This window comes from Pinus tabuliformis, chromosome 6 (genome assembly GCF_031772625.1).
Source record: "Pinus tabuliformis cultivar Carrire ecotype Pingquan chromosome 6, CPIR1, whole genome shotgun sequence".
Lineage (NCBI taxonomy): Eukaryota > Viridiplantae > Streptophyta > Pinopsida > Pinales > Pinaceae > Pinus > Pinus tabuliformis.
Window position 1 is genome coordinate 2,019,657,240 of NC_142292.1, and position 15,930 is coordinate 2,019,673,169.

General features: G+C 38.1%; 1 protein-coding gene and 1 pseudogene across 1 annotated transcript; both read right to left on the minus strand.

The window, feature by feature from the left end:
* Nucleotides 1–1,454: 1,454 nt before the first annotated feature.
* Nucleotides 1,455–8,197, minus strand: LOC149267352 (putative 2' cyclic ADP-D-ribose synthase BdTIR; annotated as a pseudogene).
* Nucleotides 8,198–10,406: 2,209 nt separating this feature from the next.
* On the minus strand, nucleotides 10,407–15,299 carry LOC149267353 (TMV resistance protein N-like). The gene is made up of 4 exons (XM_089432313.1): nucleotides 14,428–15,299; nucleotides 13,212–14,304; nucleotides 12,729–13,004; nucleotides 10,407–12,287 (listed from the first exon to the last, which is right to left on the minus strand). Exons 1-4 carry the CDS (start codon nucleotides 14,946–14,948, stop codon nucleotides 10,551–10,553), a joined length of 3,627 nt encoding a protein of 1,208 aa, XP_089288439.1. The 5' UTR covers nucleotides 14,949–15,299; the 3' UTR covers nucleotides 10,407–10,550.
* Between the last annotated feature and the right edge of the window lie 631 nt (nucleotides 15,300–15,930).

Below are 15,930 nucleotides of genomic sequence, written 5' to 3' on the forward strand. Positions count from 1 at the left end.
AGATATTACCTGTTCATCGTTAAAACATGATTAACCATTATTAACAGATGAACTAAAATAAAAAGAAAATGGTGGAATTGTTAAAACATGATTATGATTACCCATTCCTAAAACATGATAATGATTACTCATTCCCTCTTCTAAAATTATAGAACAATTAAAATAAAAAAGAAAATGATGGAAGAATCTATGTTAATGAATGTTTTAGCACTTACCGATGATTCCTGCAATAAATCATCAATGTCGTTCTCTTGCCCACGCCAAAGAGGACGCGGCAATTTTGAATCTTTGGCAAGCTCTCTTCCCAAATCCCTAAGCTGATCATGCATTTTTATTTTATTCTCATCATTTACCTCTATAAGACGTTTGTTCTCTATATTTTGAAGCCCACACAAATCATTATCCCATATCCTTATGACCATATCCCTCTCTGCTCCAATGAAAATACAGGCAATATCTAAGAAGATTGCTTGTTCGGTCACATCCAGTGCATCGTAGCTAACTTGAAGTCTTTGCTTTATCTCACTCGGAAGTGTTCTCCGAAGTTTATTCAATTGGGCTTCCCAGTAAGATGTGATTTTTCCCTTCAGCAGTGCCCCAAACACTTTTAAAGATAATGGTAACCCACCACAGGCTTCTACGAACTTTTGTACCAATGATTCAAATGCTGAGGATGGATGTGGCAGATTGAAGGAATGCAGATAGAAGAGCTCAAGAGAATGTTGTGTAGGGAGGCCATTTAGGATATATATTGAGGACTCTTCAACTCCTGAGCTTATGAGAACATCTCTGTTTCGAGATGTAATGAGTACTAAGTTATCAGGGTGAAGTACAGTTTGATCCGGAAAAATTTCATAAATCTGGTCTGCCTTATCTACATAATCTAAGATTAATAAAAGGTTAGGAGATGAAATATGCTCCTTCAAAATCCCTATTCCTTCAAGGACACTGGCTATTGGCTTATCCCATCCGCACAAGCTCTTAAGAAGTTCTGTCTGTAGCAAATTTAAAGAGCCCTTATCTGCATTATCTCTAACATCATATAAAAAGCAGGATTTACTGTAATGGGATCTGTTCCTATTATAGAATTCTTTTGCCAGCGTAGTCTTTCCTACACCACCCAACCCCACAATCCCCAAGATCCGAGGTTTTCGGCTCTGTGCCTGGACCTGAAAAGAGACTGTGTTTTCAAAGTCCATTACTTTATCATCCAAACCTGTTGGATGTTGAGCAACGACCAGGGCTGCTTTCTTCACCATTTTAAAGACCCATTCAACTACCTTATCTACGAGCTCCCCCTCATCTTTGGTTATTAACAAAAAAAAACATATAGAACCAATGAGAAACAAAAGTCTAAAGTCTATGCATTTATCATGTAACATAAAATAATATAATAGCCAGAGGGGAGGGGAGTTTGAGTTCTCACCCGTTACACAAGTCGAGCTCAAAACCGTTTATTCCTGCAACATGAGAAAAAAAATTTCTCCAATTTTCAATCGTGCTGGAGTCATATCACAGCTTCTCTTCACCAGTTTCAGGATCAAACATAGTCTTATTTTCTAATTTATTGAGGGCTTTAGCATATCCTCCCTCTTTTCCCCGTGTCCACCTAAGCTCAAGAGGCTTCACGTGGTAAAATACTGGAATTATTGGAGATTTTGACTCCAACATTAGGACGAGTTTATTTAGGCACCAGATTGATTCGGCATATCCAGTAGAGTGTTGAAATTATAATTTCAACTGCAGTGAACAGTTAAACAGCAGCAGCTACTTTATGTCCTGATCCGATGCCCCACATTTATTCCCGTTCTTTTAAGCCACCGCCATTACTGTATTTTCACCCTTTAACTGTTTTTGTGTTCCTGAAGGAGGAAGATCAGATCCAGCACTACGCCATTACTTCTAAACAACCGCATTAAAGAGTAGAATGGCTGAAAGTGAAAAGAACCAGCCTCGAGCCGTCACAGCATTTATCAGCCATGGGTTTCAACACCACCGACTCAATAAATACAACAAAAGGTCAGATTTGTTCATCATGAGCAGCAGATTGTAGTAGAGACTTCATCAGCGAGTTAAAGCGGTTGATGGATAAGTTATGACCCCTTCCCGCACTATAAAACGTAGACACAGCAGTGTAGAAAATACAGAGTGTTTTTTTTTGTAACGCACAACAGTGCTGAAACTGTAATTTTCTGAGATAGTGAAAAATTGGTTTGTGGAACTGAAGTGTTCCTGTTGTAATCCCTCTGTCAAGAGGAAGATGCTCTTCAGCATAATCTCTTGTGAAAATCCCTCTATGTGAGGAAGATGTTTTTGTATCAGTTGGTTTATTGTTAATGAGTACAAGTTTTTTTTTTGTGTTGTTGAAACACCGTAATCAAAAAATAGATTCTTGGCATCAAAACAGAGTGTTGCTGAAACACCAATTTCAGCGTTGCTGAAACACTGCATTCAGCAATTGAAGAAACTGTGTTGCTGAAACACCAGTTTCAGCAAACGATTTTTTTTCGCTGTGTTAAAACAGAGCATTGTTCTGTTCAGTTTTTGATCCTGTGGAAAAACAGAGTATTACTTTCTGTTCATATTTTTGTTTTGGAATTTAGCAGAAAATTCCCAATAGTGGTATCAGAGGATCTTTCCACTGTATTTTGTTTGGAATGACTAGAAATTCCCGACATGGTATTAGAGCTTGTTGAGGCTCTTTGAAGACATCAAAGAAGCTGAAAGAAGGTTTCTTGCTGCAGCAAACTATCCAGCAGAGTGAAAACGCTGTGAAGGTATTTTTCAGATTAGTTTTTTGTGTAGCTATTGAAGACAATTAAGTGATTTTTAATACAAAGTCAAGTATTGCAAGAATGGCCAGCACCAGCACCAACGTGGGTATGTTTAATACCCAACTCCCACAGTTCAATGGGAAGAACTATGACTATTGGGCAATAACCATGAGAGCCCTTTTTGCCTCACAAGATTTATGGGAACTTGTTGAATATGGATTTGAAAAGCCAGCAAATGAAGATGAGTTTAATGGATTAACTCGGGCAGAGAAAGAGCTGTTGAAGAGCAATAAGAAGAAGGATTCAAAATCTATTGTATTTTTATATCAAGCAGTGCATGAGAGTGTGTTTCCAAGGATAGCAACAGCCAAGACATCCAGAGAAGCATGGCAAACTCTCATGACAGCCTAGCAAGGCATGGAGAGATTGAAGACATCAAAACTACAGTTGTTGAGGAAAGATTTTGAAAACCTGCGCATGAAGGAGTCAGACAATATTGACTCATTCTTCACACAAGCAATTGGTCTGGTCACACAGATAAGGTCTCATGGAGAAACTCTTGAAGAAAGGAGGATTGTGGAGAAACTATTGAGGTGCCTACCCTCAAAGTTTGATGTGATTGTCACCACCATAGAAGAGACAAAGGATCTCTCAAATTTTTCAGTTGATAAACTTCATGCATCATTGATAACACATGAGCAGAGGTTGACTAGAAATGAAAACTCATCTCTAGAGCAAGCCTTCAAGACCTAGATGTCATTTGAAAGAGTAAGAGGTCAAGGCAGAGGAAACAAGAGAGGAAGAGGCAGAAGCCAATACAGAGGTGGAAGAAACAGTTCAGTAAATGTTCAAGGAAGAGGAAGCAATCCAAATCAGAACCAAGGCCATGGCAACAGCCAACAAAGTGGACAACATCATGTTCAAGGACAAAGGTATGAAAAATCCAATGTCCAATGTTATTACTGTAAAAAATATGGGCACTATGCAAATGCATGTAGGAAGAAGCAGCATGATATGAGTAATAGATCTAGTGTAAATATCACTAGAGAAAATATCAGCGAAGATAATGTGTTGTTAGTTTGTAATATGGCTGAAACAAACAGTGAAGATATATGGTTTCTAGATTCTGGTTGCAGCAACCATATGACAGGAAACATAGCCCTGTTTTCTACTTTAGATCAGAGTGTGCAGTCACAAGTCACACTTGGGACTGATAGTAAAATTCTGTTATGGGAAAAGGAGAAGTTAAAATATTTACAAAGAAAGGTGAAAAGAAAACCATAGCAGATGTCTATTATGTTCCCGGAATGAAGTGTAACCTCTTGAGTATTGGGCAGCTTGTTCAAAAGGGTTACAATGTTTTCTTTGAGAATGATGTATGCACCATCATGGATAGATCACCCAGCAAAGGTTGTATTGCTGAAGTGAAGATGACGAGGAACAGGATGTTCCCTCTCAGAATAAGGGCAGATTTGAAAAATAAAGAAGTAATTGCAGCATTGACACAAGAGGCTCTCCAAAGCGTACCAAAAGATGAAAATTGGTTGTGGCATTTGAGATTTGGACATCTCAACTTTGGAGGTCTTAATTTGTTGAGTAGAAAAGGAACGGTAAGAGGATTACCATTGATAGAGAATCTAGACAGCGTTTGTGAAGGTTGTATATTGGGGAAACAACACAGAGAAAGTTTTCCAACCAGGAAAAGCATAAGGGCAAAGGCACCCTTAGAAATTGTCCACTCAGATTTATGTGGACCGATGCAAGCTCCATCACTTGCAAGCAGCCAATATTTTCTAACAATTATTGATGACTTTACCAGAAAGACTTGGGTTTATTTCCTGAAGAATAAGAGTGAAGTGTATGAAAAATTTCAAAATTTCAAAGAACTTGTAGAAATCCAAAGTGGGCTGCGTATCAAGGTTTTGAGAACTGACAAAGGAGGTGAGTATATCTCCAAAGAATTTTTACGTTTTTACAGAGAAAATGGAATTCATAAGCAATTTACAGCAAGGTACACCCCGCAACAAAATGGAGTTGTTGAAAGGAAAAACAGAACAATCATGGATATGGCGAGGAGCATGTTGAAGGAAAAGCATTTTCCAAATGATTATTGGGCTAAAGTTGTACACTGTGCAGTATATATTTTGAATAGGTGTCTTACAAAAGCAGTGATGAACAAAGTGTCGGAAGAAGCATAGAGTGGGAGAAAGAAAGGAGTCACCCACATGAAAGTTTTTGGTTGTGTAGCTTATGCACACATTCCAGTCAGCTAAGGAAGAAATTGGATAGCAAAGGGGAGAAATGTATTTTCATTGGATACAGTGAGGAATCCAAAGCTTACAGGTTGTATATCCCATCCACCAAGAAGTTTTTTGTGAGCAGAGATGTTCAATTCATTGAGGAGGAAGCTTGGGATGGAAGCATAGAGAAAACAGTTAATGTTAAAAACTGTTTGTCTCATGATGAAGAGGATGGGGAGTTGGCTGAAACACATCCCCAAACAACAGCACCAACACAAGGACAACAAGAGACACCCTTGAGGAGAAATGAGAGTGCTTCTCTAAGCACACCACAAGGAGGAAATTCAAGTGCGTCCTCAAGCACTTGCACACCAAATGAAAGAAGTAAGAAATTCAAAAATTTAAGTGACATTTATGATGAAGGAATGAATTCTTTGTTTGCTTTGTATTGTCATGTTGATGACCCTGTTCATTTCGAAGATGCAATTAAAGATGAGAAATGGATAGAAGCTATGGATGAGGAGATGAATGCCATAGAAAGAAACAAGACATGGGATTTAGTTGAGCTACCAAAAGGTAAAGAAGTCATTGGAGCTAAATGGGTCTACAAGACCAAGAGTAATGCTAAAGGCAAGATAGAAAGGCACAAGGCAAGACTTGTTGTCAAGGGATACAAGCAATAGTATGGGAGAGATTATGAGGAGACTTTCACACCGGTTGCAAGAATGGAATCCGTGAGAGCAGTGTTGTCCATAGCAGCACAAAACAAATGGAAAGTTTACGAAATGGACATGAAGTCAGCATTCTTGAATGGAGTGTTAATGGAAGAGGTTTACGTTGAGCAACCTCTAGGCTATGAGAAGAAAGGCCAAGAGCACAAAGTTTGCAGATTGAAGAAAGCTCTTTATGCGCTGAAGCAAGTGCCAAGAGCGTGGTACAGTAGGATAGATTCCTATCTACTGGAGAACGGATTTGAGAAGTGTGAGGGAGAACCCACCGTTTACATCAAAGAAAAGGACGGTAAAATTTTAATTGTATGTTATATGTTGATGATGTGATTTTTACAAGTAATGATGACTACCTCATTGAAAATTTCAAATCAGTCATGAAAGAAGAATTTGAGATGACTGACATGGGTTTGCTGAGATACTTCTTAGGAATAGAAGTAGATCAAAATAAAAATGGAATTTTTATTTCGCAAGCAAAATATGTAAATGAAGTGTTGGGCAGATTTAACATGCAGGACAGCAAGGCAGCAATCACTCCCACAGTGATGGGATTAAAACTCAGCAAAGAGGACAGCAGCAAGGATTTTGACCCTAGCGTGTACAAGAGCATAGTTGGCAGCCTTATGTATTTAACTGCAACTAGGCCAGACATAATGCATGCTGTTAGTTTAATTTCCAGATTCATGGAGAGGCCAAAAGAAACACATTGGCAGGCAGCAAAGAGAATTCTGAGGTATGTTAAAGGTACAAAAAGGTATGGCGTTTTTTATACTGTTTCAGAATGTTCAGATTTAGTTGGATACACAGATAGTGATTGGGCTGGAAGTGTAGATGACCGGAAAAGCACATCCGGTTACGTTTTTCACATAGGTTCAGGAGCCATTTCATGGGCTTCCAAGAAACAACCAATTGTGGCATTGTCTACAACAGAAGCAGAGTACGTGGCAGCTACAACAGCAGCGTGTCAAGCGGTTTGGATGAGGAGAATGTTAAGAAGTCTATGCCAAGAGCAGGCAACAGCAACGGTTATTTTTTGTGACAATAGCTCAGCTATTGCGTTGTCCAAGAATTCTGTGTTCCATAAGAAAACCAAACACATAGACACAAAATTTCACTACATCGGAGAATTGGTGAACAATGGAGAAATCATTTTACAACATTGCAGGACTCATGTACAGGTTGCGGATATTCTAACCAAGCCATTGGACCAGAAAAGTTTTGAGTTTTTAAGGAAACGTCTGGGTATGACTGATAACCTAGCAGTTGAAATTAAAGGGGAGTGTTGAAATTATAATTTCAACTGCAGTGAACAGTTGAACATCAGCAGCTACTTTATGTCCTGATCTGATGCCCCACATTTATTCCCATTCTTTTAAGCCACCGCCATTACCGTCTTTTCACCCTTTAACTGTTTTTGTGTTCCCGAAGGAGGAAGATCAGATCCAGCGCTGCGCCATTACTTCTAAACAACCGCATTAAAGAGCAGAATGGCCGAAAGTGAAAAGAACCAGCCTCGAGCCGTCACAGCATTTATCAGCCATGGGTTTCAACACCACCGACTCAAGAAATACAACAAAAGATCAGATTTGTTCATCATGAGCAGCAGATTGTAGTAGAGACTTCATCAGCAAGTTAAAGCGGTTGATGGATAAGTTATGACCCCTTCCCGCACTATAAAACACAGACACAGCAGTGTAGAAAATACATAGAGTTTTTTTTTGTAACGCACAGCAGTGCTGAAACTGTAATTTTCTGAGATAGTGAAAAATTGGTTTGTGGAACTGAAGCGTTCCTGTTGTAATCCCTCTATCAAGAGGAAGATGCTCTTCAGCATAATCTCTTGTGAAAATCCCTCTATGTGAGGAAGACGTTTTTGTATCAGTTGGTTTATTGTTAATGAGTACAAGTTTTTTTTTTTGTGTTGTTGAAACACCGTAATTAGAAAATAGATTCTCGGCGTCAAAACAGAGTGTTGTTGAAACACCGTTGTTGAAACACTGCATTCAGCAATTGACGAAACTGCGTTGCTGAAACACCAGTTTCAGCAAACGATTTTTTTTTGCTGTGTTAAAACAGAGCATTGTTTTGTTCAATTTTTTATCTTGTGGCAAAACAGAGTATTACTTTCTGTTCATATTTTTGTTTTGGAATTTAGCAGAAAATTCCCAACAGTGGTATCAGAGGATCTTTCCACTATATTTTGTTTGGAATGACCAGAAATTCCCGACATAGAGAAAATGGCCACATGGACAGAGGCCGATCGCATGGCGCGTTCAATTTGAGAAGTGAAATCGTCTCCCCGTTGCAGTTCAGGCTGATTCAGAAAGGCTCTCAATCCATATGAAGAAAGACGCTGGTAGAGATGGCTAGCAAAAGTTTTCTTTATGTCGAGACCACGATGATTGATAAACACATCGTAGTCGGAATTAGCAGTGGTGGAGGAAGATGCAGCCATTACCGATCCGAAAATAGAATGGAGGCTATGTGAAGGCTGTTCTATCCTACCGAAACAGGTTGTGATAGAGGAGATTAACTTACAGTTTGAGAAGGAAAGAAATTCGATAAAAAATTACAATGAGAAATGCTGAACAAATATGCTCATGGTGCAGGAGACAACCCTTAGGAGTATCAACGAAGTGAATATGGTATACAACAGAAGATGGCCACATGTGGGCCCTAAACAGTTGGATGTTGATCTTTTATTTCTGCACAATGGAAAAATATGAAATGGAACGCACACATGAAAAACAGAAGATGCTCATGGGCATTGATAAAAGCAGAAGCCGACAAATAAGATCCCTGGAAAGGGTCGCAGAAGATGCTCTACCGCAATGAGGAAAGTAGCGCAGAAGATGCTAATGGCTTTGATAAAAGTAGAAGCGGATAAAATATGGACTGAGAGGTTTTGGTGTTTGGAATCGATATGTATAGAATCTTATTACGTGTTGTTTTATGTTTGTTAATTTAAAAAATTGATGATGATTATTTGTATTTAATGTGTTAATTTAAATTTTATACATGTTTTGAGTGAACTTGATGACCATTATTTATTTTTAACATGTTATTTTAAGTTTTATACCTACTTTTTGAGTGAGTTTTAAGCAATAATATTTTATATTTCATCAAAATTAATTGTGATTAAATCATAAATAATTGTGATTAAGTCAAAGAAGTTCAGAGGTTCATTTTAATTAGGACTCATTATGATTTCTCAATTTTATAATTGAAGTTCCTTTTACTTGTGATTCATTGTAATTTCTTAATCTTTTCTCATCTAAAATAATTGTGATTAAGTTAAAAGGTTCATTTTAATTGGGATTCATTACAATTTCTCAATTTTATAATTGAAATTCATTTTATTTGTGATTTATAATAATTTCTTAATTTTTTCTAATCTAAAATAATTGTGATTAAGTCAAAGAATAATTGTGATTAAGTCAAAGAAGTTCAGAAATTGATTTTAGTTGGGAATCATTACAATTTCTCAAGTTTATAATTGAAGTTCATTTTACTTGGTATTCATTGCAATTTCTTAATTTTTTTATGGAAAATTGTCCTTGTTGTTTATAGTCGTCACTAAGTTTGAGTCCAAGCCTTGTCGAGAGAAGCATGACTTGCAAGGAAAAGTCATAGAGAACACAACCTCTTTTATGTTGAAAGTTGTTAGCTCTATGAACATTTAATTTGAAATCAACGAATGAAAAATTTAGATTAATAAACAAAAGTGTTTTGTGATTAATATCTAAAATATTTACTTTGGGTTTTTAGTTTATAGAAACCTTGAAAACAAAAGTTCCAGATAACATATAACATTTTGGGTATCTTGAGACCAGCATTTTTAATCATAATGAAATAGAATATTTTGATTAACTAAATTGAAATTACATGTTTACCATTCACACTTATGATAATTAACTTAAATATATACATCAAATTTACAATTTATTTTTTCTTAACCATATTTACTAAAATTTAAAATATTTTATTTCCCATAAAATACATTACCAAAATACATCAAATTCCAGGGCGGGATAGCCCCTAGGAACATAAAAGATGCTCCACCACAAAGATAAAAGCAAAAGGCACTCATCAAATTATTGCAAGGGACAAAGACAGTTTTAGGGAAAATGGGGGACCGAGAGAATCTTCGGTTTTGGGTGCCCATTGGAAATCTACGTCGAAATGTTGTTGTCCTCGTTTTTTTATTCTAAGCAATCGGTCAGGAGAAGTCCTACCATTTTATGAAGGATCATGCCCTCATTTGTAAATTCATGGGGATCTAGCGAAAGGAGCAGGATATAATCAAGAGGATCTTATTGAAATGGAATATAAAGGGCCCAATCGAGCTATGATTGAGGGAAAAAGTTTTTTTTTCAACTGTAATATTTGGTGATCCCTAGTATTGCACCAAGGATATTGTGACTCCCAAGGGCTCCTCAACTCAAATTATCAACCCAGGGTTTGTTTAAACTTAGAGGTGATAGTGCTATATGCACAAAAAATAGGATTCCACTCATGCCACCCTCAGTTATAACATTAGATCAAAAAGTGCTCAAAGACCCTTCCTCCTACTGAATTAGAATGAAAACGAAAACTTGCTGATAAAGGTATAGTTGGAAATTGCTTCTAACTATGAAAATAGAAATGCCATTGACTCAACTTGTAAATACTAACTATAATAACAATCGAATGAACGAATTTTCAATGTGTAAAGTGAAATGCCATTGACTCAACTTGTAAATACTAACTATAATAACAATCAAATGAACGAATCTTCAAGGTATAAATCCAGACAGCCCTTCCCTAAATTATCGTTTATTATTAAACGCCCTGCCCTTTAACTTCAAACCCTGTATTTGGCGCAATTGAACCACTACTCCCGCACTGCCCTGCAGTTTCGGACATTCTCTGGCATCAACGTGCTTCAACGAAATACAATTCTGGATGCCTTCCAGCTCTTCTAATTCAGAACACCTTCTCACATCTACTTCTCGAAGTTTTGTCAGCTGCCCCAATCCCCGTATGCTCTTCAGCTTCACACATTCACTTGCATTTAACCTCTGTAACGACATACAATTTTGGATACCTTGGAGCTCTTCTAACTCCGAACACCCTCCAACATCGAGCACGTGAAGATTTGTAAGCTGCCTTAATCCCCGTATGCTCTTCAACTTCACACATTTAATTGCATCCAAACGGCTCAAAGATTCCATCGCTTCAATAAGTGGCATCTTTTTCAATTCTCTGCAATTCATAAAGCTCAGCGTCTGAAGTTTAGCAAAACCATAAAGCTTTTTTATTTTCCTCAACTTATCACAACCTATAAATGATAAATTTATGATTGTATTTGGCAACGTTCCAACCTCCACCAAATTAGCACAGATGATGAAATTCAGACTTCGAAGGGTCAAGCAAACACCTTCACCAAATGATACCTCTGATACTCCTGTTTGATTGATCCATAATGATTGTAGCCGCGGAAGTATGCAATTCTCCAAATCACTAAATGCTTCTTTTTCTCCTTTAACCTCCTTTTTAAAATTAAAAGGTAGTTCGCGTATCAAAGGAGAACGAGATACCCTCAACTCAGTCAACTGAGTCAACCGTCCGAGGGAAGCCGGCAAACATTTCAATGCCTTGCTGCCCGAAATGTTCAATTTCTTCAAGTTCTTTAAGTCACCTAGAGAAGCCGGCAAACATTTCAACTCCTTACATCCGACGAGATGCAATTCTTTCAAATTCTTTAAGTCACCTACTGAATCCGGAAGTTTGTCCAGCAAAGGGCTTCCTATCTCTAGAACTTCCAAGTCGCTTAGCTCTCCAATTTCACCCGGCAATTCTTTTAAACTTGTATCTTCCAAAATTAACAGTTTAAGCGACCTCTGATGCCCCACTTGGAGAGGGAATATTTCAATTTTCGTACAGCCAGCCAGATTTATGTACTCAAGCGTACTGATATTTCCTAGTGTTTCCTTTGACATGGTTATATTATTGGACGATTTCAAATGAAGATATTGCAGTTTAACTAATTTACAGAAAGAATCTGGCAGCCTCTCCAAAGCGCTACAATCCTCCAGAGTGATCCGTTGCAGCTTGGCTAAATTGGCGCAGGAATCTGGCAGCCTCTTCAAACCCTGGCAGGAAAGCACGTTGATCCCTTGGAGGTTGCTTAAATTACCCAAGGAATCTGGCAGCCTCTCCAAGGCGTTGCAACTAATGAGAGAGATCTCTTGGAGGTTGGTTAAATTACCAAAGGAGTATGGCAGCCTCTCCAAGGATTTGCACCGATACAGCCGAATGTATCGGAGGTTTCTTAACTTACCAAAGCACTCCGGCAGTGACTTCAACTCCGAGCAGCTTATTAAGACCAAGGCCTTTAGTGACTGTAGAAAACAAAATTGTTCTGGCAATTTTGTGAATGAAGATTGTAATCCTTGGAATTTACGACCAATTACAATCCGTTCTAGCTGCTTCAGCTTCCCTATAGACTTTGGAATGCTGGAAAGGGGTGCATTAACTTCCAACTCTCGCAACTGTAAAGGTGCCTGCAAAAAGTTCACGTTTTCAACACTAAGAAAAATATAAATGGATTATCATTCTCTTCAAACGAAACCCTTAGAACATTTTGGAAACCCTGTGCCACAATATTAATATAGCTCTTCAAACGAAACCCTTAGAACATTTTGGAAACCCTGTGCCACAATATTAATATAGCTCTTCAAGCGAAACCCTTAGAACATTTTGGAAACCCTGTGCCACAATATTAATATAGCTCTTCAAACGAAACCCTTAGAACATTTTGGAAACCCTGTGCCACAATATTAATATAGCTCTTCAAGCGAAACCCTTAGAACATTTTGGAAACCCTGTGCCACAATATTAATATAGCTCTTCAAACGAAACCCTTAGAACATTTTGGAAACCCTGTGCCACAATATTAATATAGCTCATAAACACAAACTTTAATTCAACCCATCGTAATTTACCTGGGATTCCTTTTCCCACAACGTTTCTAATTTTTTCCCTTCCACTCGCAGAATTCTTAGATTCTTCATTGAAATCAAGGAAGGCAGCGAAGCGGAGGGACACTTTTTCCAACGCAGCAATATGAGACTTGGAAACTGCACCTTTGTCAAAATGCGTTCCACTAGAACACCTTCAGTGTCAAGAAGTTGCAACCTCCTCATACGGCCAAACACAGCATAGTCATCAATATTATTGTATTCACTCTCATTTATTCTAATTCCTCGCACGGATATTACCTGTTCATCGTTAAAACATGATTAACCATTCACTAAAATAAAAAGAAAATGATAGGAAGAATCTACATTTTGTTAAAACATGATAACGATTACCCATTCCTAAAACATGAAAACGATTACCCATTCCCTTTTCTAAAATTATAGAACAATTAAAATTAAAAAGAAAATGATGGAAGAATCTATGTTAATGAATGTTTTAGCACTCACCGACGATTCCTGCAATAAATCATCAATGTCGTTCTCTTGCCAACGCCAAAGACGACGCGGCAATTTTGAATCTTTGGCAAGCTCTCTTCCCAAGTCCCTAAGCTGATCATGCATTTTTATTTTATTCTCATCATTTACCTCTATAAGACATTTGTTCTCTATATTTTGAAGCCCACACAAATCATTATCCCATATCCTTATGACCATATCCCTCTCTGCTCCAATGAAAAAACAGGCAATATCTAAGAAGATTTCTTGTTCGGTCACATCCAGTGCATCGTAGCTAATTTGAAGTCTTTGTTTTATCTCACTAGGAAGTGTTCTCCGAAGTTTATTCCATTGGGCTTCCCAGTAAGATGTGCTTTTTCCCTTCAGCAGTGCCCCAAACACTTTCAAAGATAATGGTAACCCACCACAGGCTTCTACGAACTTCTGTACCAATGATTCAAATGCTGAGGGTGGATGTGGCCGATTGAAGGAATGCAGACAGAAGAGCTCAAGAGAATGTTGTGTAGGGAGGCCAGTTAGGACATATATTGAGGACTCTTCAACTCCTGAGCTTATGAGAACATCTCTGTTCCTGGATGTAATCAGTACTAAGCTATCAGGGTGAAGTACAGTTTGATCCGGCAAAAGTTCATAAATCTGGTCTGCCTTATCTACATCATCTAAGACTAATAAAAGGTTAGGAGATGAAATATGCTCCTTCAGAATCCCTATTCCTTCATGGACGCTGGCTATTGGCTTATCCCATCCGCACAAGCTCTTAAGAAGTTCTGTCTGCAGCAAATTTAAAGAGCCCTTATCTGCGTTATCTCTAACATCATATAGAAAGCAGGCTTTACTGTAAAGGGATGTCTCCCTCTTCCTATTATAGAATTCTTTTGCCAGCGTGGTCTTTCCTACACCACCCAACCCCACGATCCCCAAGATCCGAGGTTTTCTGCTCTGCTGTCGCTGCAAAGAGACTTTGTTTTCGAAGTCCATTACTTTATCATCCAAACCTGTTGGATGTTGAGCAACTACCAGGGCTGGTTTCTTCACCATTTTAAAGACCCCTTCAACTACCTTATCTACTAGCTCCCCCTCGTCTCTGGTTATTAACAAAAAAAAAAACAGATAGAACTAATGAGACACAGAAGCCTAAAGTCTATGTATTTATCATGTAACATAAAATAATATAATAGCCAGAGGGGAGGGGAGTTTGAGTTCTCACCCGTTACACGAGTCGAGCTCAAAACCGCTTATTCCTGCAACTTGTGAAAGAGCATTTCTCCAATTTTCAATCGTACTGGAGTCATATCGCAGCTTCACTTCACCAGTTTCAGGATCAAACGTAGTCTTCTTTTCTAATTTATTGAGGGCTTTAGCATACCCTCCCTCTTTTCCCCGTGTCCACCTAAGCTCAAGAGGCTCCACACGGTAAAATACTGGAATTATTGGAGATTTTGACTCCAACATTAGGACGAGTTCATTTAGGCACCAGATTGATTCGGCATATCCAGTGGAGAAAATGGCCACATGGACAGAGGCCGATCGGATGGCGCCTTCAATCTGAGAAGTGAAATCGTCTCCTCGTTGCAGTTCAGGCTGATCCAGAAAGGCTCTCAATCCATATGAAGAAAGACGGCGGTAGAGATGGCTAGCAAAAGTTTTCTTTACGTCGGGACCACGATGGCTGATAAACACATCGTAGTCGGAATTCGTAGCGGTGGAGGTGGAGGATGATGCAGCCATTACCGATAGGAAAATAGAATGGAGGCGATGTAAAAGATGTTCGATGCTACTGAAGCAGAGGAGATTAGCTGTGCGTGGGTGAAGAAAATGAAAATTGGGAAAATTTACAATGAAAAACAAAACGCTGAACTGGGAAAATTTGAAAAGCAATGCATCTGATGTGCAGAGAAATTTAAAGACAGTAAACCCTTGAGCGATCTATATTCCCACTGAACGTTTTTTCAAGAGAGAACGTTTTTTCAACGGCATCAAGACGACCCTATCTCTCTGCCTCGGTGAAGTGAATATGGTCCACAACTTGGCACCATCCAGAGTCAATAAAAAGATGTACACAGCGCATAAGGCAGTGGGATATTTACCTTTTCTTCTGCACGGGCCGCTGGATGGGTAGGTTGTCCACTCACCACAAGCTTTTCCCGCACCGCCTTAGAATTTTTTTTTTGCGTTTGATGCACGACAAATTTTCACAGACATTGGTCAAACTCGTGCCGGATTTAATCCTCCCTTTTATTTTTAATCCTCCCTTTTATTTAATTGATCCTTAGAGAATCGCTATTATACTGCTTCTTGACACTCGATTTTATTGATTTCCATCGCATTTTTGTTAGATCGCATTTGAACTCATACTGGTCTTGATAAACATAGGTTTTAACTCGATGTTTTTTTAGGAAATTTTAATGAAAAGAAAGACAACTAATGGTGTTGAAGCAATGATATATGCTATGATAATCATTGATCCTTTTTGACATAATGACATACTGAATTTTGATGAAGATTGCAGTTTTTTTTTTTCAGAGAAAAAGAATACTCGAAATTTCTATTAAATGAGAAAAACCAGTATATATATTATTATAAAAGAGTTTATTATGATCAAAATAAAAGGTTAACACTTTGTAATTACAAGTTTCTAAAAAGACATAACAAATTAAAATATATATGCTTCTCATTGAGCCTGTGTGTTCCAAACTAATGAAGTGTAATC

Coding starts and splice junctions, on each gene's coding strand:
- LOC149267353 (XM_089432313.1), bottom strand. CDS start 14,948: ATGGCTGCATCATCCTCCACCTCCACCGCTACGAATTCCGACTACGAT. Junction 13,005..13,211: donor ATTTATTGCAGGAATCGTCG/GTGAGTGCTAAA, acceptor AACGATGAACAG/GTAATATCCGTGCGAGGAAT. Junction 12,288..12,728: donor TGTGGGAAAAGGAATCCCAG/GTAAATTACGAT, acceptor AACTTTTTGCAG/GCACCTTTACAGTTGCGAGA.